This window comes from Lissotriton vulgaris, chromosome 7 (assembly GCF_964263255.1).
Source record: "Lissotriton vulgaris chromosome 7, aLisVul1.2, whole genome shotgun sequence".
Taxonomy (NCBI): Eukaryota; Metazoa; Chordata; class Amphibia; order Caudata; family Salamandridae; genus Lissotriton; species Lissotriton vulgaris.
In genome coordinates, this window is record NC_141695.1 from 4,802,392 (window position 1) to 4,825,074 (window position 22,683).

Below are 22,683 nucleotides of genomic sequence, written 5' to 3' on the forward strand. Positions count from 1 at the left end.
CAGTTGGTGAAACTGTTTAATCAACATGTGGTTCAGATTCATGGCATCCCACAAATCATTGTCTCAGATAGAGGTGCTCAATTTGTATCCAAGTTCTGGGAAAATTATATGCACAGCTTAGGCATTGACACTCGATTCTCGACCAGTTTCCATCCTGAGACAGATGGGCAGACAGAGCGAGTGAATCAGGAACTGGAGCAATACTTGAGATTGTATTTGCTGTAACAGGAGGGAAACTGGTCAGATTTGTTGTGGTCGGCTGAGTTTGCATACAACAACGCTATACATGCCTCCACTGGGTTTACCCCGTTTTACTTGAATTATGGTCGTCATCCCACTATAATGATAGGTACTGAGGAGAGCCCAACAGTGGTAGAGTGGTTAGCAGATATAAAAAGTTCTTATCAACAAGCACAAACTAACCTAACTAAGGCAAAGATATCCTACAAGCAGCAGACAGATAAAAAGAGAAGAGTGGGAGTCAGTTTTGAGGTGGGTGATCAGGCCTGGTTGTCTACCAAACATCTAAAACTGAAAGGTAACCGGAAGTTTCAGCCTACGTTCATAGGTCTGTTTAAGGTGCAAAAGAAAATAAATCCTGTAGTGGTTAAATTGCAACTTCCCAACAGATTAAAAATTCACCCTGCTTTTCACGTTTCATTATTAAAAAAAAAATCCTCCAAAGGTTCGGCTTAAGGGTAAACCAACCAATATTAGAATTGATTCAGATGAAGAATTTGAGGTCAGTAGAATCTTAGATTCAAAGATTTCTAAAAATAAATTGTACTATCTGATAGAATGGAAGGGGTATGGTCCAGAACAGAGATCTTGGGAGCCCTCCAGTAATGTACATGCACCTAGAATAGTTAAGATCTTCCATAAAACGTATCATACAAAACCAAAATTGGGAGGGCCCCTTTTGGAGGGCGGTACACTGTCAGGATTATGGGTTCAGTTACGGTTCCAATCCCCAGGGCGTCAGAGAGGCGACACAAATGTCCAAGGGTAAAAACCTATTCACGTTGGAAAAAACCCTTCATTGTTTCAAGGCTAATGTTCAGGCAGTGTTTGCGGGCATTCCGGAATTACCAGCAGCATGGCTGTCAAATTCCTCCCGAACTTCGTTCCGCGGCAGCTAATGATCAAAAGCTGAGGAGAACTGGCTACCTACGCACTTCAACTGAGCGCGCACCGGGACGTGTACATTTTCTGTGAAGTCCGTGGTGGTGTTTCACAGCACTTCAGTCATTCCTTTGCAAGCAACTTCGCATGCGCCACGTGGGAGCTGCAGTGATCCTTGTATTTCGTCATTTTGAAAAAGAAAGAACAAACTAATTCATAGTCTGCAATTTTGAGGTCTGTGCGCCACCCGCAGGTATTCATTGGAACAATTTTTCTCTGGCAGAAGCAGTTCGTTTTCTGACAATGTATATATACCAAGACTTTCACAAGGCACATTTTGTACAGTAGTGTCTTGATGCTAGAACTTCACAGAACTTGTTTGGGTTGTTATTTCCAAGGGTAGTTGAGGACATATTCAACTGGAATATTTTATTTCTTAAGATTATCATTCCTACAATTGCTAAGTCATTATAGGTGAGCCTAAATACTAGGGCAGGGTCTGGGTGAATTTCAACTAATTGAGAGGGTAACTGTTTAAATGCCTTTTCAGGAGCAGAGTCACCTAAATGACTGAGTTTAGCAGGCGTGTAACTTACTAATGGGAGAAAAGCTTATAGCCAGGTCTCACAGGTAATTACAGTGCCCGAAGTAAATATAAGATTTGTTAATAGAATGTTATAGTGTGGATATTAAGTTTTGTCATGTATGCAGGTGCTGAATAACCACATAACCAGCAGACACCGAAGACCAGAGACCAGTGTTGTTACCGGCTGTCTCTCTCTCTTTATCCTTCCCCCCCGCTTCAGTACTGGCCTAACTGTACCTTTAGGCGGCTCCTGAGGTGGATGGGCATTGGGAGCATCGTCGGCTTCGATGGACCTCGTGTGAGCCTTTTGACAATGGCACTATCCCGATACAGGCAAAAAACGATAACCTGGAGGTCTTCGACTCCTTCTTCCTCTCGTTAAAGAAGGCAATATTACATAAAACACTTCATGCGCGGACCCCACCCCCTGGGAGCCTCCATCAACCCCCATGGCAATGGTCCCCGCCCGTGCCCTCTCCCCGAACCCCTCCCCTGCCCTCCAATGGCACCTACCACCACTCTTGCCCCCGGACTAAGGTTCCACCCACCGTCCATCCCCACCCCCCCCACCAATCACAGCCTTCCTCCCAGGGAGGAGCCCCACTCCTAAATATAACCTCTTCACAGCCCCTCTCCGCCCCCAGCCCCAATGAAGCTCGACATTCGACCAGAGAAACGACCCCTCTTCCCCTAAGCCCTCTTAGATTCAACAATCCGAGCAGCTCGCCCACCATCATCCAACAAGACTGGACTGCATCCCCATCCCCAGCGCACAGCATCGCCCATATTACACTTCCCACCCCCACAGACAATTTGACGCAACGCCTCAACCTCCTTGAATCTCAGCTCGAAACCTTGGTACAAGGCCTGAACGAAACCCTATCCTCCCTAGCTACAATCTGAAGGCCCACTCAACATTCTGTAGGCCCTCCAATCCCCTCACAACCCAGAAGGAGTAATATCCCTCCCCCAGTGGGAGCCTGGCCCCCCCAGATCCCGTCCTTCATCCATCAAACCAGGGACCGAGCTCCGAGCAGACCGACCAAGAAGATCAAAACCAAATCTTTCCCATCAGCAAGCGTCAACACTCGCCTCACCATCTGACCCCCCCACAAACCCCTCCCCCAAATCCACACATCCCTTTCAGGAAGCGACACCACTTACCTTAGCATATGCCCCCCCATTGAACTCCTCACCCAAATCCACGATTCCAGTAATAACAGGTGTTGGGAGGAACCCCCCCAGAGTCCCTAGACTCCCAGCCCATCTAACCTCCCTTCCTAGAATCCATCCCAGCAAGTCAAGGTCTGAAGAAGAACTCCCCATTAAATGCATGCTCAGCAACAGCAGATCTGCCACAAAACATGCAACTGAAGTAGCAGAAACTATCCTCTACCACGACCTAGATGTAGCTTTCATCACGGAAACCTGGCTAAACACCCTGTCCTACTCCAACATGGACATGCTGATACCACCCGGATTTACATTAATCCACAAAGACAGAATTGAGCAAAGAGGCGGAGGCATAGCAATCATTCACAAAAGTAACCTCTCCATCACGGAGAGCTCATTCTGCCTATATAGCTCCTTAGAATGCCTTTCAGTCAACTTCAAATCATGCACGAACAGACCACTACTTTGCCATTTCCTGTACCACACACCAGGCAACTCCAACGAATTCGGAGTGCACCTCTCTGACCGGATCTCCCAATGCGCACTCAGCAACGCCAGCAGCATAATTCTCGGCATAAAATGGAATGAAACAAAAATCCGCTCATTCAATCTCTTAACAGCCTCCTTCTAGAAAATAATCTGACCCAGCATTGCTCAGAAGAAACACACCACAGAGGAGCAATCCTTGACGCAATCATTTCGGAAAGAAACATAATCACTATTGACTATATCATTTCCGTGGACTGGTCACATCACCACATCATCCTTTTCCATATCAACCACCCGGTCCTAAGCTTACCCCCTAAACAGGCCCCACCCAAATGGGTCAGGAACACTGCCCAAGTCCCTCGGCCAACCTAGAAGAAGGGATAGCTTGACGGAGCATCTCTCAACTACCAAACTCACCAAACTCACCTCTCTCTACCTCCCCAACATGACGATCACCCTGGACCACCTGGCTTCCTTGAAACTAAAAAAAGCCAGAAGCACCCCCTCCAGGTCATAGTTCACCACTGACATCAATGAAGAAAGAAGACATCTAGGAACCGTAGAAAGAATCTGGAGAAACAACTCCTCCACCCTCCACTGTGATCAACTAAATGCAGCTCGCAGAAAATACAATAAGCACATTAAGATCAAAAAGACAACTTTCTTCTGCTCTGCTTTAGACAACACAAAAAACGACCCAAAGTACTCTTTAATATGATTAGAAGCCAAACGTCCAAACCGACGACATCTGATATAGTGGCATCCAAAGAACAATGCAACAACTTCAACATCTTTTTCAACGAAAAGAATCGCCAAGATTGATCTCTCTCTCAGCACAAATCCCTCTCCTCCCACTGAGACCAAGACACCGGCACTTAAGGACAGTGCCCCCTTGAATTATCCTAAACGCCGGTCCTCCTTCACCCCCATCCAGGAAACAGAGATAGTCAATCTAATCGCCAATTCTAAACCCGCATCCCACTCCCTAGATCAGCTTCTCACGAACCTGGTTAAAGACTTGAAACTCATCTTAGCCCCAATTTGGTGCAAGATCATTATTAGCTCACTGAGCTCGGGAATCATACCAGACTGCTTCAAAATAGGCCAAGTTACGGCGCTTCTAAAATAAACAGGGCTAGACACTGAGGATATGAATAACTTTAGACCTCTATCCAACCTTCCTCTTTTATCCAAAATACTGGGAAGATGTGTCCACAACTAACCCAACACCTGGAGAACATCAAACTCCTAGACCCACACCAATCGGGATTCAGAAAGGGTTGCAGCACTGAAACCGCAATCCTAAATGTCATAGACGATCTACATAAGTCACTTGACTCAGACCAATGTTGCCTTTTCATTCTCCTAGACTTATCGTCCGCTTTTGATACAGTTGATCACACCCTGCTCCTCAAAGTCCTCCAAGAAAGAGCAGGCATTGAAATGACAGTCCTCCACTGCTTCTCTTCCTTTCTCCTCAACAGCTCACTAAGAATAAATTAAAAACCTTGAATTCGATCCCATGCCTGTCAACAGAGGTGTTCCACAAAGGGTCAGTACTCTCCCCCCAACTTTTCAACATTTACATGGAACCCCTCACCACACTACTCAGGAACTCTAACATCCCCTTCCACCTCTATGTGGATGATATACAGCTATATTTGGAGACCACCTCCATTGATGACATTCACAGACTAAATGGCACGCTCAAAGAGGTCCAACAATGGATCACAATGAAGCACCTAAAACTTAATCAAGAGACAACAGAAGTACTCCTCATCTCCAACAGAGATGAAAACCCCCAAATCGAAGAATGGCTCAAAGCGATTGACGCCCTCAATGGCACCCTCATGCCAACGGACTCTGTGAAATCTCTAGGTATCCCCCTAGACCCCAAATTGGACATGAAAAAACACATTAAAAGATTCACCGAAAGTGCTTTTCTCTATCTGAAACTTCTATACAAAATAAAACCCTTCCCTCCCCTGAAAGACCTTCAACTGGCCACCAAAGCACTGATTCTTTCCAGAATTGATTATGGAATCGCAGCCCTGACCGGGTCAGCAAAATCTCACCTAGGTCCCCTGAAAACTACCTTCAATGGCGCAGCTAGAATGGTCACAGGAACTAAGAAATTCGAGCACATCTCTCCCGCACTCCAGGAACTCAATTGACTTCCAATGGAATTGCGAGCCAGCTTCAGGACGGCCTGCCTCACGCATAAAGCCCTTCACACAGGCAAACCAGAATACCTGGCCGCCAAAGTCAAAAGGGCCGGTCAGTCCAGGAATCTCAGGAGTTCCAACACGCTACTACTCATTCCACTGAAAACCCAGAAACACAAAACCGCAACTAAATCTTTTGCGGGAAATGCACCTAAGATCTGGAACTCCATCCCCCCCACATCAGAACGACCAACACCTTTCCTGAAATTCAAGATCCTATTCAAACCCTCTTCCTAGAGCGCCTTTGAACAAACTGATAAGAACACACGATACACCTGAAACAGTCACGGTTGACTGAGTGAAATAGCTGCCTATTGTTTTCACACGACTCTAGAGATACACTCTTATTCTGAGGGAGCAAAGTTGTCTTGTTTATCCGGTTGTCAGAAACTGAATCCCTTCTTGTCTGAGTCAGGGAAGTTCATCCCTCCCTATTCATTCAAGAAAGTTTCTAGTGACCTCTGAGGTAGCTGGCGCAAACCTAAATTAAGTTTAACATAGTCAGTAGAGACCTAGATGACCTCAGTCCTACGTCTGCACTGCTGTTTATGTTATTCCAATGCGCAGAGCCTACTGGGAAAATAGGAACTACACTACACTCTGAAAGAGGTAAATGAAAACATTTCTCCTCGTTGCGCTTCGCTACGCCACCTCTAGGGTGGCGTAGCATTTAGACACAGCTACATATTTACGATTTCCCATAAATCTGGAGCTGTGTCTTGTTCTATGGGTGTTGCATGGGAACACCCACAGCAACACACATAGCACGCCCCTTCAATGCAAAGTGCTGTTTGTGAAGGGGCCATATTTACAAGGAGAGGAAAAATCACGCAAGGTGGCTTTTCCTGCCCTTGTAAATATGGAGGAGCCGCCTGTGCCAGCATTATGTAACAAAAAGTGACATACTGGTGGTGTAGGGGGCTTATAAATCTGTCCCTTTAATTTCAACATACACTCAGTCCAGGGTGGCTGTGGCATAGAGCAGTCAGGCTCAACTCAAAGGAAAACAGGTGTAAAGAATTTACCAGTACCTAAAAAGTAAATAGGTAGAAAAACCACAATAAAAATCGCACTTCAATTTCATGAAATAGCAAATATATTTTTATCTCTAAGTAAACAAAATGTGATGAGGTGAGTTAGAGATATGATTTTTAGGTGTTTTAGAGTTTTCTGGCTCCAAAAAGTGCCAAATGACAACCGCGGGTATCAAATGTCAAACGTTAAGGCTAACTACAATGGAGTGCGGGTCAGATTCAGGGACCAGGTTTGTCCAGGACAAAAGTTTACCTTCTGACTAAGGGCCTGATTGAAATCCCGGGGGACAGGTCACTCCGTCAAAAGGGCGATGGATATCCCGTCTGCTAAATTATAAATCCCATGATATCCTTTGGGTTTTATATGTCGTCGGATGGGTTATCCATCGCCGTTGTGATGGAGTAACCTGTCTGCTGAGATCTAAATTGGGCCCTTGGTCTTTCTTTCTGGTGGAATGATCTCAACTGCGAGGAGGGCTGCTGGCTGGATCCCACAGAGGCCTTGTTGGCACTGGGGGGCTGTTCTGCATTGGTCAAAGGACTAAGGGTTCTGTACCTTTTGGGCACCACTGTGTACGGCATAACTCAATCTCCTAGAAGCCACCATCAGGGTCCAGAGCAAATCCAGTTGGAACTGGTCAGCTGAGCTCTTCTTTGCTGCAGGCTTCTTGCATCTTTTTTGTTTCCAGGTGCTTAACAGTTGGCTTTACAACTACCCCTGGAGTCCAGGCTTTTGTCCTGGGTTCAAATGGGAGCAGGCCCCGAACCAGGGGCGACTCTAGGCTCATGGCGGCCCTGGGAAGGGAGCTAGGTGGAGGGCCACGGAAGAGGGGTCTGGGCGGGGTGGAGCGCGAAGACCAGTGAAGAGGGGTGGAGTCAGGGTGTTTGTGAGTGGAACAGACCCAGAGGCCGCCAACTCCCTGCCAGGGGCCGCCATGCAAATATGTATCCATCCTCAGAGGAATATTATATTAAGGATATATATTGGCGTGGCGGCCCCTGGGGTTTGGTGGCCCTATGCAGGTGCACAGCTTGCACATGGCTAATGCCACCCCTGCCAGAACTTAGGGTTTCATAGGTAAACAGCAAACTCTGTCCTTCTTCTGAGTTCCAGTCCTTTGGTTTAGCATGTGAAGTCCTTCTTCTGTTTTCCACAGGTTCAGCAGTGTTCTGAAGAAGCTATCCAATGGTGCCACTTTTATGCTAGTGCTAGCTAGTTTGAGTGGCAGGACTCCCTAACCAACAGGAAAAAAACGTCTGAGGGGCAACTCTGTCATCTTTAACATTATTTCCATTGTGTTGGCCCCAAACAATCCCAGAGTTCCCTTCTCTCCCAAAATCTAACATGGGTTGGCATTCTTCCTCAAGCCAACATTTTGAGCACACACCCGAGGTGTGTCTAGGGAAATGATGAACCGCCCCCTGTAAAACCAGTTCTGGGGCAGCTTCCACCCCTAAATTAGCAGGTATCCTCTGAGCTTTCTTGTTGGCTGGTTTGGCAATAGTGTAGGACTCCATTCCATGTGTGTTCGAGATGGTGCCGGTAGACGCACTTGATGAGGACTGGCGTGGTAGCATTGCCAGCCGTGTGGTGAATCGGGACGACGGCGGGTAACGACTTGTCTTGATGGATGCAGGTGTCGAGTCTGGAGTAGATCACCTGAGACAGGGAGTGGCCAGGTACCTCCATGTTCTCTGGGGATGCACTTGCATTCGTGCCCTGGGACTCCTTGGGCTGGTGACAGATAAGTGATGAGCACGCTGAGAAACGTCCGAGTTGAGACTCATTTCGCGCAGGCTTTGCGGCTTACTCTCGAACTAATTTCAATCCTCGATTCATTGTTCTAGCTACCCCAACATGGCTATTTGGTGTTATAAGACAACCCAGTGCTCTACTATGGGACAGCCAGCCTTGTCACTGAGAAAAAAGATTTTGGAGATTTTTCACTGCCAGGATAAGTAAAACCTGTCCATATTTATCTTATCTTCTCATATAATACATTTGATTCTCTAATCCCTGTATAAACGGCAGTCGCTGATTTCTTTGTAGTCGCTGATTTATAACGCATCATGCTGCCGCTTATGCAGAAAACATGTCAGACCTCCCCGGCTGTAAGGGCATTACCGTGGATTCTGATGTCACAGCGCCTGCTGCCGGAGCCCGGGGGAAGGCGCATCAGGTCACTCAGGTCACAGATCAGCTGTTTAAAGCAACGAAAAATGTAAAGTTGCTTTCCTTTCTTCTGCTCTATTTTAAAAGCTTACAATTTCAAGCAGAGCGAATATATTTATTTGTTGAACTCCTTAAATAGAGAAAAACTAGAACCTTTCGGCATCTTTCTTCACATTCTGAGCTACTGCAGTTTTTTTCTTACAAAAAAAACGGACTCGTATTCAACTGTTTCTAACATAAATTTATAACGAACATCAGAGAAAAAACATAAAGGGGATCCTTTATGAGGCCGCTCTGGCACTTTTGCGTCGCCGGAACGTGCCACTGGCATATTTATAAGGTCACATAAAACCATGTTACGTGGTTTTCATGACCTTATAAATATGTTACAACAAAAAAGGAGGGGGAAAGTGGGGATCGGTTATGATCCAGAGGGCTGAGATTACCACTCAAGGGATGAGTGGAAGGTCCAGCCACAGTCAGAGCCCTAGACAATGAGGCCAACAAAGGAGGACTGGGCTGTTCCTGGGGGGGTGGTTGTTTCAAGAAGGTCACTAGGGTGCAGGGTGCAGTTCTCATTAGAGAACTAACTCAGGGTATCCATTGTGTTGGATATAATGGCCTCACACACCCTTGCGGGTGTCATGCTTCATCATAGGCAATGCTCCTCGATGGGTCGGCGGTGCAATTCCCAACGGGCAACACCTCAAAGAGGGGCTCTTTGACAGAGATCTTTTTATCCAACTGCCTATGGGTGAAGTGCGGTGTGGAGCCAGAACAGAGTAGATGGTGTAAGTGACCTACATAAGTGTCAGTTTACAAAAAGCACACAAATTGTACTACCTGTTTAACACCTGCTCTTGCCTAATAATCAGAGTTAATAGGTGTCAACAGTGCCCAGCGGGTCTGACATCAGGGGAGAAGCCATTGTACCTTAGGTTCATCAGCCTGTGTCAGTTCGGTTAGTGCCTACCCCTCACCACCGGGTCAAGTTTTTGTAGACAGTAGTTCTGCTTTATTGTAGGTCCTGAAGAATCGCATGTCATGAACTTTAAGCGAGAAACATGTTGACCTCACTTCTTACACCTTAGTACTGTCTCGTACATGGAAACTTAAGTTCCAGCGAGTACAGACTAATCTTTATTTTAATTGTGGCAGAGGACAACCAGAATAAATTTGTCTTCCGGTACCTCGTGCCTCATTTTACACTCACTTACACTGTCAACTCTGTTCTGGCCCCACACCCGCACTTCACCCATAGGCAGTTGCAATATTTGTGCTACTTATGAAAAAGAAATTTGAACAGAATATTGCCTCAAACTCTAAACGTATATGTCATATATTGATACTTACAGTATTTTTACACCTAATTGATCAGAAATAGTGCTTGTAATGTTTGCCTTCTGTCCTGCACAGACATTGCTTGCTCTATTTCTTTTTCACACTCGCACCAAAAAGGATGTAGGTATCTATAGCGGCATATTACCAAGGGCCTTATCGCCGCTTTAGCTGGAATTTTTCCCGCTAAAGCGGCAATCATTTTATCGCCCTATCACCTAGCTGTCGCTAACACCAGTTAGCGACAGCTAGTAGGAGATAGTGATCACCTTGGGGCCCACTTTGCATGTCAGTGATATTTATCACTAATGACATGCAAAGTGGGCGTGCCAAGATGTTAGCGACTGTTTCCAGTCGCTAACATCGCTATCTCCTATTACCAACTTTTGGAAATATTCGCGCTAAGCGCGAATATCTCCAAAAGCTAACGTCTGGCCAGAGCAGTTGTTAACCATGTTATCCAATGGTAGGTGGATAACATGGCTAAGAGCATTAGCTCGGTAATGCATGAATATCACTGACTTTTCAGCGATATTCATGCTTTGCGGCGATTTTTATCGCTTAGGAGATAAACCTTGATAATTGCAAGGCTCCTAAGCGATAAAAATAGGCGATGCACAGCGTTAAAATAATTGCTGCTAACCAAGCTTAGCGATAATTATCGCTTATGCTTGGTAATATGCCCCATAAAGTCTACTTGCTTTTACTGCATTTTTTTTGCGTTATTGTGAAAGGAATAAATACCAGCATGTTTGCACATGATAAAAGGACATTGGAATATTCCTTCACTAAATTGCTTTAAACTTCCGACTGCCAAATTTCAAAGGTGGATGGTATATAGTTTTGTTTTCATAGGACAGACATAATAAAGATCTCTGCTGCAGACTCAGAAAGAGATTCATTGTGCATTATAAGGAATAAAGTATCCCCAACCATGTATAAAACTGGATTCACAAGTCAGCTTCAGTTCAATAGCCATGAAGGTATGTTAGCACATAAATACCTATCATGACATAGACATTCCTGCATTCTTGACCTCTGGACCCTATTTGCACAATTTGCACTTTTGTAAAAAGGCTCAGTGGAACTAATATCACAGACAAAGGCAATGCTGATTTAGGAAACTTACCAGTTTGCAGGACCACAGCTCTCGCGGGGCCGGAAGCAGATGCCTTGCTCTGGATGAGGTTGGTGCCACAGAACAGGATGTGCCTCTTATAATCTTCTCCGCTGTACACCTTCCAGGGCATGGAGCTGTCTGCTTCAGGCAATGGCATCTTTGTGACTGGAACACTCTCCCCTTTAAGGAAAAAGTATACTTCTGCATGACTTTGCTTACATACCTCTGGCAGAATTAAAACATTATCAAGAGTGAGTCCATGAAGTGACATTTTAAACACAAAAATGTTTCTCAGTATTCTAAAACGCGTGCCTAATTGCGTTTAGGTGCACTCCGCCACAAAGGCAACACCCTTTCACTTGCTTAAGAAATCACAATTAATATTCCAAGCTATCCAATGATTAAGAAGGGTGAAAAGAGAGAACAGAAATGTTGAGAGAAGAGTTAAAGAGAGAGGGGCACAACTAAAGAAATAGAGAACTAGAGCTAGAGAAAGGAAAAAAGAGGGAAGAAGATAAAGCGCTAGGAGAAATGAAGAGAAAAAAAGTGGAACGGCGAGTGGAAGAAAGTGTAGCGACAACAGACAAAATGTTGAGGAGAAAGTAAGGGAAGCAAATGAAAATAGAATGAGAATGAGAGAGCGAGCACGAGAGAGAAGTATTACATATTGGTGTGCATTTATTACACAGAATGTAGTGATTTGAAAAAGCTATTTTTCACAAAAATGTGAAGTATTTCCTGGGTCTGCAGAGCCTCTCCAGTGTCAGGGCCACAAGGGGTCGGACGTCGGAGGCAGCAGAGGAACAAAGTATGGAGCAGGGGGATCTAAAGTAGGCGGCCGCAGGCCCATGTGTACATTTGCCACCCGCTCACAGCAAGTGGTAAATGCATGCAGTAAAACCCCAATGAATGGTGAGTTCTGTGTGGTTTTACAACTAGACAAAAAATTGCCCATTCTATGGGGTTCTTCACATAATTGCATGGTGCTAGGTGAATTTGACTAGGTGGTAATGGTAAAATGGTCATAGAGATACATTTCTTTCCCATGTTAGTGTTCCTTTATAAGTCAGCATCTTTCCGGGATGGTGATTTGGACATATTTTTCTCTAAATGCCACACCTGCATGTTTTATAGTTAGACATTGCTGTTCTGTAGTCTGCACTGTTAGTTTGAGGGACACATACTAGAATGCTTTATCCTTGCTTTGTTTTGTACTCGTAGGAGACGACTCTTCTACCCAGACTAAATAAATCTGGTTTTCTGCATCCCTTGCAGGGCTGGTTGGGTCAGCATAGCCTCAATGATATGCCTCCCCTGATCCACACGCCTCGGCCTGGTACTGTAAACACAGCACATATAGTTTTGTCTACTAGGAATGGCAAACACAAGCATCACAGGATCATCTGCTCTCTCAGCGTGGTGCAGGGGTTTTCTGCATACATTTTTACTCATCAAGATTTCCTCAGTCACCAGGTGGGTCTCTCCCCCATGCCAACACACATCCCTCACGTGTGCCTGAGCCACTGCTGCCGCTCATACTGGTTTGCGCCTGCTTGTTTTACTTTTTTGTGCTCTCTGTACCTGTGCCCCCTGTGCCTCACTTTGCCTGTGTACCCCCGCTCTGTGCCCCTACCTGCTCAGTTGTTTTGTGTCCCTCTGTGCCCACTTTTGCCTTCTGTATCCCGTTGTGGGCCCACTCGCCCCATCCACGCTCTTTCCCACCACTGCGTACCCTGCGGCCCGCCCCCTCTGCCCCATTTGCCGCCCCGGACCCTTCTCCTGCCAGAGCTGCAGGTTCACCAGCATCCAGCCCGCCAACCCACCCACCGAAGAACCCAACTTTCTCAGATGCATTCTGCTCAACACCCGCTCCGCCCGCAAACATGCTGTCGAACTCTGGAACCTACTTGACACCAACGCCCCAGACGTCACCTTCCCGACGGAGACCTGGCTGACCGCCACCTTGGCGCCCGACATCGCCATAGCCATCCCAGAAGGCTACAAGATCACCCGTAAGGTCCGCACCAACGGAGTAGGTGGAGGAATTACCATCATCCACAGAAACACCCTCAAAATCTCGACATACAGTGACGACACCCTCAGCGCCGCCGAATACCTGCACTTTACGATCCACATCGATCCCAACACCACCCTCAGAGGCATCCTCATCTACAGACCCCCCCGGACCCTGACCTCAGTTCAGCGACTCCATCACCAACTTTAACAGCACACACGCCCTTGCCTCCATGTACTTCCACCTCGAGAACAACAGCAACTTCAACACCTCCACCCTGATCGACAACCTCGGCAACCTCGGACTCAGACAACTCGTTACAACACCCACTCACTCTGCCGGCCAAATACTTGACCCCATTTTCTCAGCAAGCACCCACGTCTCCTTCGACCACACCACAGAACTCCACTGGACCAAACACCACTGCATCCACTACACCTTCCCGAAACCCACCACCGCACCCAGCCGATACATCCCCGCAGCTGGGGCAATATCACCGAGGACCAGCTAACCACCACCCTCACCCAGAGCCCACCTGCAGACCCCACCGACCCCGACACCGATGCCCGCAACCTCATACAGTAGATCGATGACTGCGACAACACCCTCGCCCTGCTCAAGAAACCCCCCAACACCCAAACCAGCAAGAGATCCAGCGGGTTCACCGAAAACCTTCAGGCCTCCAAATGAACCTGCCAAAAACTGGACCCACGAAAGAACACCGGAAAGCTACACAGCCCACAGGAACGCCACCCGCCGACACCACCAACTCATCAGATCCGCCAAAAGGACCACCTTCAGAGACTGCATAGACAACAACGCACACAACAACAAAGAGCTCTTCAGCATCGTGAAGGAACTCTCCAACACCAACGACATCCCACCATCACAAGACCTGTGCGACTCACTGTCCACCTTCTTCTATCACAAGATTGCAGACATCCACGACAGCTTTGACGCCATCATCACCCCAGCAACCACCGGCACCCCCGCCCCCATGGCCACCGCCCGCACCAACCGCCTGCTCGCATGGACCAACATCAAGACAATGACACCATCAAGATCATGAACACCGTTCTACTCCGGATCCCCAGAAGACCCCTGCCCACACCACATCTTCAACAATGCCAGCAGCACCATCACACCCCATCTCCGGAAAACCATCAACATCTCCTTTGAGACAGCGACCTTCCCGGAGAGCTAGAAACACACAGAGATCAAAGCCTTACTCAAGAAACCCAAGACGGATCCCAAGGACCTAAAGAACTTCTGACCCATCTCCTTGCTCCTGTGCCCGGTGAAGGTCATCAAAAAGGCCGTCAACAAACAACTGACCAGCTTCCTCGAAGAGAACATCATCTTGGTCCCGTGCCAATCCGGATTCCGTAGCAACCACAACATCAAAACTGCCCTCATCGCCACCATTGACGACATCAGGATCCTGCTCGACAACGGAGAAACTGCAGCCCTCATCCTCCTAGACCTGCCAGCCGCTTTCGACACAGTCTGCCACCGCATGCTAAAAACACGGTGCACAGACAAAATATCGACTCCAAAATATCGAATGGACAAAATATCGAGTTAAAAATATCGAAAAAAATAAAATATCGATAACAAAAATATCGTTGGTCAAAATATCGAATAAAATAATGATAAAAAAATATCGAGTACAAAAATATCGACTCAAAAAAATTGACAAGAGAAAATATCGATAAATAGTCAAAGTAAAAAATATAAATAATATGTAGAAAAAAGGTTAAAAAAAAATGTATTATTAATAGTAATATAAATTGTAGTTAATGTTTAGGAGCGGGATGTTGAGTTAATAGGGGATAAGGGTGGGGAGTAATTTAATAATAATTAATTAATTAATATATGTTTGTAAATATTTTTAATTAACAATTAATTGGTAATTAATTAATATTAATTAGTTAATTAATTAATATAATTTTGTACATATTTTTAATTAGTAATTAATTGGTAATTAAATAATATTAATTAGTTAATTACATTAATTAGAGTAATTTATTTATATATATAATTTTTAGTTATTAATTAATTAATTGGGGAAAAAAATATTAATTATTAAATTAAATTAATTACAGCTAATGTGCTAATATATTTACTTTATTGTTATTGTTAATGAATAATTAATTGGTAATTAAATAATATTAATTCATTTTGAGTAAAGGAGTATTTTTAGGGTTCAGGGTCAGTTTTGGGTTTTTGGGTAAAGGGGTATTTTTAGGGTTCAGGGTCAGTTTGGGTTTTTTGGGTAAAGCGGTATTTTTAGGGTTCAGTGTCAGTTTTCAGTTTTTGGGTAAAGGGGTATTTTTAGGGTTCAGGGTCAGTTTTCAGTTTTTGGGTATAGGGGTATTTTTAGGGTTCAGGGTCAGTTTTCAGTTTTTGGGTAAAGGGGTATTTTTAGGGTTCAGGGTCAGTTTTCAGTTTTTGGGTAAAGGGGAATTTTTAGGGTTCAGGGTCAGTTTTCAGTTCTTGGGTAAAGGGGTATTTTTAGGGTTCAGGGTCAGTTTTGGGTTTTTGGGTAAAGGGGTATTTTTAGGGTTCAGGGTCAGTTTTCAGTTCTTGGGTAAAGGGGTATTTTTTGGGTTCAGGGTCAGTTTTCCCTACTGTTGCACCCACTGGAGTTGGAATAGTAATTTTAACCCCTACGCTATCCAATGCTTTCCCTACGCTTGCACTCTTTGGAGTGGGAATAGTATTTTTTACACTTCTGGTATCGTACGGTAATATAATAGTATCTTATTTAATTATAGTATGTTACTATATATATATATATGTTTTAACAAATAAGATTGTAAAAAATTATTTTTATTATTTTCATTTATTATTTAATTATTATAAGTTAATTTAAGTATTTCTAAGTATATTTTAGCAATTAACTTTGAATAGTAATTTAATTTAACACTGTTTTTAATAAAGTCGATATTTTTTACAACTATATTATTGTAAACGATATTTTGTACTCGATATTTTTGCACTTACCTGTTTGTAGATACAAACTTGATATTTTGACTGTCGATATTTTGTCCACGATATTTTTGCAAGTCGATAGTTTGTCCTTCGATATTATTTCAGTGATCCTAAAAACATGCCTCCACGACTCCAGAATCCAAGAAAAGGCCCTGGACTGGATCACTTCCTACCTCACCGGGAGAACACAGAGAGCCACCGAGATCATTTGCGGTGTACCCCAAGGATCATCCCTCAGACCAACGTTTACATGGCACCGCTCACCCACGTCACCCAACGGCACGACTTAAACATCATCGCCTACGCTGACGACACCCAGCTGATCCTCTCGCTCACCAAGTACTCCCACACCGCCAAAATCAACCTCCACGAAGAAATGAAGGCCGTCGCCGACTGGATGAGGAACAGCCGTCTGAAGCTGAACTCGGACAAGACAGAGGTCCTCATCCTTGGTTCCACCCCTCAGCCTGGGACGACTCCTGATGGCTGACAGCACTAGGTGAACCACCTACACCCACCGACCCCGCACGAAACCTGGGGGTCATCCTCGACTCCACACTCTCCATGACACAGCAGGTCAATGCCTTCTCCTCCTCCTGCTTCAACACCCTCCCCATGCTTTGCAGGATCTTCAAGTGGATCCGCACCACAACTAGAAGGACGGTCACCTAGGCCCTCATCAGCAGTAGACTGGACTACGGCACTCTACGTAGGAGCCCCGGCCAAACTCCTGAAATGGCTCGACCGCATCCAGAACGCCTCCGTACACCTTATCCTCAACATCCCGTGCCGCAGCCACATCGCACCCCATCTGAGAGACCTGCACTGGCTCCCCATCAACAAGAGGATAACCGTCAAGCTCCTCACCCACACACAAGGCACTCCAAGACACCGGACCAGCGTACCTCAACAGCCGACTCAGCCTCTACACCCCATCCCACCAGCTCCGCTCTGCAGACCGCGCCCTCGCCACTGTCCCCCGCATCCGAAGAGTGACCGCCGGTGGCAGATCATTCTCCCATCTCGTCGCCAAGATGTGGAACACCCTCCCCATCCGCCTATGGCAGACCAAAGACCTCCTAACCTTCAGGAGACTCTTCAGGACCTGGCTCTTTGAGACCCTCACAGATATGTAGTGCGCTTTACAAATGCTATGATTGATTGATTGATTGATTAAGTTTACTCTCTTGCGTAACAATGTCTTCAGCACACTATTCCGTAAATACTGCACAATCAGAGAAATGCTTCAGCTCTCATCGAGGACAACAAGTTACTGCTCTTCTGGCACCTTCGTCCCATTCACAAATGTGGCTTGTTGTTGTAGCATGTGTTTTCTTTTGGAGTAGGAATGGTTTATGTATTCAACCTTTACTTGACTGTTTGTTTGTGCTGCAAGGATGCCAGAGCAAAGAGTTCATTAGTTTCAGATCCCTGTAAAATTAGGATCCGTGCACCATGTTTACACAATAGGCATTGTGGCATGCCTGACCACCTGTGGACACCCTGATAAAATGTGACGTTTTGATTGTTGTCGCCTCCTCCCTAATCCTATATTTTAAATGAAAGACTTTACCTTCAAGAATCACTGCACCAAAATGAAACGCAACCAGGACTCTGGTTAACAATGGCTGGAATTTTAGGGATTTATTTTTGCCTTTTAGAAACCATATCTTTGCCACAAACTTCTCATGATCAATTACAAAAAATTTCTTCTTAACTCATATAATGGTCTGTGGGCTAGTTGAGGATCAGACCACTAACCTCTTATGGAAATATATGTACTTGAAACCAGTCCTTGAAAGCAGTTAATCATGTATATTGCTCTCAATTGGTATTTAGGTCTGGATTTTGACAGCACCACCATCAAACAGGGTTCTTTCTTACAACACACAGAGTGGCCTTGAGTCCACTTCTTTCAACCATGAGGTTCTTTGATCAGCCTCTGTCAGCCATTGACTTGAGTAAATTTCATCTTGACTCAGCCCGGCGGAGAATTCATCTCTCATTTAATGACACTGGTTGTTGGTGTACCCCTCCACCTTAACTCCAATGTGTATTTTTAATCACATGAGGGACTACCTTACAACTGTAGCCTTCTTTGACAATGTCAGCTGGTTCCCTCTCCAATGTCTACTTCTGATGTGCCAATCCTGCGTCCATTAACACAAAAAACCCAGACCTATTAGCTGTTCCAATGCTTGTTTATAAACAGTAGATTTACCTTTCTTTACTGGTCATAAACCCAAAAACATATTGACCAAAGGTGAATCAGTGGAAACCATTTGTAAAGGTTTAATGTGATTTTAGAGCAGAGATTCTACTTGACTAACACATTGTAGAGGCTCCTGGGGACCCCCCCAGACAAGGCAGGACAGCCTAGGTACAGGCCAGTGCACTGCAGGGGGGAGGGGGAGTCTGACCTTGTAACCCCTTTTATTGGGGCAGGAAAGATGGGAAAATGTGACAGCAATAACTAGTGATCAGAAACCTAAAGTAAACTAATGGTACCAGACACCTTTCATCTAGTTTTAGGATTTCTGGAGATGTATGTTGTTCTGAGTGTACGGGCGCATCAGAGGATATTGTGTAAGACTAATTGGTTATTTATTGAATATGGAACTGCGCATTTATTACGGCTGCTATTTTTATGTATTGTATGTATTTATTGCATTTGCATTTTTATGCTCACACGACCAAAATAAAGTACTTTGATGGTGAACTGTGTCACAGAAGATAATCTAACAAGTGTTCATACCTGTGAGCATGCCTTCATTGACAATGCAACTCCCGTTAATGAGCACAGCATCACACGGCAAATAAAGCCTCTTTCCAGTTAATATAACCACATCTCCGGGGACTAAATTGTGTGATTCCACCTCTTTGTACTCTACAAAAAAAAGAAAATATATCGTTTACACATTCCTATTATTATGGATAGTTCATAACTTGGTGTTGTACTTTTGCAGTCTTGTTTTTAAATGTGGACAACCCAGACAAATAATTTGTTATCTTAAAATGTGAAATTCTAATCATTTCAATAACCATTCTGTTAGATCCCTTGTTTGAGCTCCTCCATCATCATAATTCAATGTTCTCAAATATATCAGATCCAAGAAGAGGTGATTTAATGGAGTAAACATGTCAGAAAGCAGAAAAAGAGAAGGGCTTAGGAAGAAAAGAAGCTCACATTTTCTACAACATTTATTAGTGCCCTGCGAATAATACAACTTGTGTTTGGAAATGAAAAACTGAAAATCAATGTCTAAACTCGAAATTTTGCTATTTTACCTGTTAGCAAATTAGCTTTGGGTGTATTTAGAGTCTTGAACAACAACTATTTTTTTTCCTGAAAACTGATTTATTCTGTAGCAAATAGTTTGGTAAGAATAATTTAATGTATTAAAGAATAATAGTGATTGTTTCAATTTGTGAAACGTGTTTCCAGAAAATCTGTATTGCTCTACAGTGGTTAACTATTTTTTAAGACAAGCTTACCTAGACAGTGCATTCAGGCCCAGACTTAAACAATAATATGTATGCAAAATGTATGGTCTTTTCTACTTTTCATACCATAAGATGAAGTTTGAAGGTATTAAGAGAGGATTTGTAGACCTTGTAATTATCAGTTGGAACCAGGACTCAATTTAGGGTTTGGACACTCAAAGTTGAATATGATTTTTAAAATAAACACACAAACCCATTGAAACAAACCAACGGATAAAGTGACGCTATAGTTAGGTATGGTACTAAAAACCCAGACATTCACTGAAAAAAATAAAGGTTAAGGTAGCATAATAGTTATGTTTTGAAATGAGACAAGAACTAACTCCTAAAAACAATAAAAACACTGAAATTCACCAGTTAAAGTTTAGTGAAATAACTGCAGTCTTCTCTCCTGACATGCACTGTTTTTGTCCTCACACATTACAATACTCATAACATGTCAAATGACATGATGAATGGAACTTAAAGTGGGGCTGTAAGCATGGCTCTAAGGTTGTGTGCTTTTGTGGTCATCTTAGGAATGTGTGTGCAGTATATTTTAGCGCTGGTGTATGAGCCCTGGTCAAGCAGAAACAACAATGCTAGTCAGGGTAGGGGCTTGAAAACGTTAAATTGTCCTGTGCTCACCCTTTGGTAGCTTGGCACAGAGCAGCCAAACTTAACTTAGAGGCAGTGTGTAGAGAATCGGTACAACACCTCAAACAGTAAAACAGGGAAAACACCACACAAAATGATTCTACAACAGGTTAGAAAATTAGCTTTGATTTTAATAAATAAAATAAGGCCCAAACGAAAAAAATCCAATTAGATGTTGATTTTTTACGTTTATAGTGAAAAATAGTGCTAAGAAGCACAAAGTGCTATTGGGGATATCTGGTTGTGCCAGACTAGAACAAAGTCTCAAGTTCAGGTCAACCACTATGGAGCACGTGCCAAACGCTGGGACCCAGTTAGGCCCACTGAACAGAGTACCTTACATCCTGGTTGCGGATAGTTGCATAGATCCACGTAGAAGATGTGTTGCATAGCCGAGGCGATGCATCGGTTTTGAGATGCGATGAGGCTGTGATGTGAGGTACTGTTGTGTCAGCGCCAAGTAGCCCATCGATGGGGCTTAAGATGCAGAGTCCGGTGTCGAGGTGGCGAAGCACAGCTGAGGTGATGCATTGGCTTTGATGAGCGGTGAATCTGTGTTTGGAGATTTAGCATCCTTGTCAACACTTCTATGCCGGGGGGGGGAACATCTTGCAGAGTTGGTTCTGAAGGCAATGCGTTAGCCCCAAGATGCAGGGGGAAACAGCGTTTACAACGCTGCCATTACATTGCGTTCCTTTTACAAAGCGGTCATTATAACAACCGCGTTGTTACAACGCAACGCCTTTACAGATAGATAGACTTGCTGTAAGGGGCGCTCTAACCTAAGGAATAGTACACCCTCCCTACTGTTGCGCAGGCTGGAAAAAATTATACTATTCCTAAATCCAGCCCTCCCCTTACAGCAAGTCGATCTAATGACTTGCGATGTAAAGGTATCGCCTTTTAAGTACACAGTCTTTGTAACAGCCTTGTTGTAACAGAATGCGATGTAATAGCATGCAATGTAACATGCTATATTCGATGCAGGAGGTGGTGGTGATGCAAGTCTTTTAGCCACGCCTTTAATACACGCAGCAGCTGCGATGTAGAAGTTCCCCTCTAGGATGCCCTGCTCAGCTGGGTAGATGCGGCAGTTCGGCTTAAGGATGCATCGCTGAGCAGAGAAGATTTATCAGTTTCGCTAGCAAGCACCCTATGCCCACTTCCAAGGGTCCATGAGTGGGGTAGCACCACTTGGCAGGGTAGACTTACAGATGACAGAGTTAAGGTGCAGGTGCCAGCCAACTAGCGTACACTGTACCTCTGAGCTCTGGGGTCAAGAGATGCAGGACGAGTTCTTCTCACCCAGGCAAGCGGGCAGCAGGCACCAGATCAACAGAGCAAGGCTGGAGAGTGGCAGTCCTTTCAGCAGCACAGCAGTCCTTAATCCTGGCATCGCTTTTACAGGTCTAGAAGTGTACTCAAATAGAAGAGCCTGAGGTCCAGTACTTATACTCAGCAGTGCCTTTCAAGTGGGGGAGTCTACAAAGACATGCCTCTCAAGTCACAGAATCCCTGCCCTTCCTGCCATTTCACGAATTATGGCACATTCCAGCCGTAAGGTAAGAGGTATAAAGATTAAGTGGCAGATAGTATGGTAGTTGTTGTTCCCCCTCATAGTGACAGAGATATTCTTTTTTCTTCTCCACAGCTATGAGGTCCTGATGAGAACTCCATACTCAATAGGGGTTCAAAACGCGTAGACCGTTTTGTTACACCATAAGATTCCTCATAGCTATATATGTGACAGAATTTTCAAAATCAAACAAATTACCGCCTATGGTGTTATTCATATGTGCCATTGTATATAAACAATTGTAAATAAAGTATGTTTGATGGGTGTGTGTGAGAGTGTAAGAATGGAATGTGTAATGTTGATCAACGAGGTATGAAAGTAGAGGTTGAAGTGTTTTACTATGAAACTGTTTTTTGTAGTACTTGTTTTATGTTAATTGAGAAATTTGGTGAACTTTAAACAACAAATATCGTAAAAACAGACAAAAATAAAAAGTGATTCATTCAGACTGATTTCCAAGTCTTGTACTGACACTAAGTTATATTCTTTTTGTTGAGAACTCTAGCAGGTTGATTCAGAGATAACAGTATTGGCACTTGTTTAGTTGTTTAGTTATTCAGTGGCTTGGCCTTACTGTGAATACTATGATGATATTGTCTGTTTAGAAGTTCAAATTGTTTCTGAGCGAAAAGACCACTTCATCTTGAATTGCCTTATTGTAATAGACAGCCCCCAATATGAGTGGTGGTTTCAAAGAAT

At 44.4% G+C, this 22,683-nt stretch overlaps 1 protein-coding gene across 1 annotated transcript in view; it reads right to left on the reverse strand.

Annotated features, from left to right (window-relative positions):
• LOC147700479 (putative cation-transporting ATPase 13A4) overlaps positions 1-22,683 on the reverse strand; it is a 941,662-nt gene that overhangs the window by 609,777 nt on the left and 309,202 nt on the right. The window contains exons 9-10 of the mRNA XM_086929645.1: positions 19,024-19,155; positions 11,270-11,440 (exon numbers count right to left, since the gene is read on the reverse strand). Of these exons, the coding sequence (XP_086785771.1) occupies positions 11,270-11,440; positions 19,024-19,155 (303 nt within the window). The remainder of the gene's footprint in view (positions 1-11,269; positions 11,441-19,023; positions 19,156-22,683) is intronic.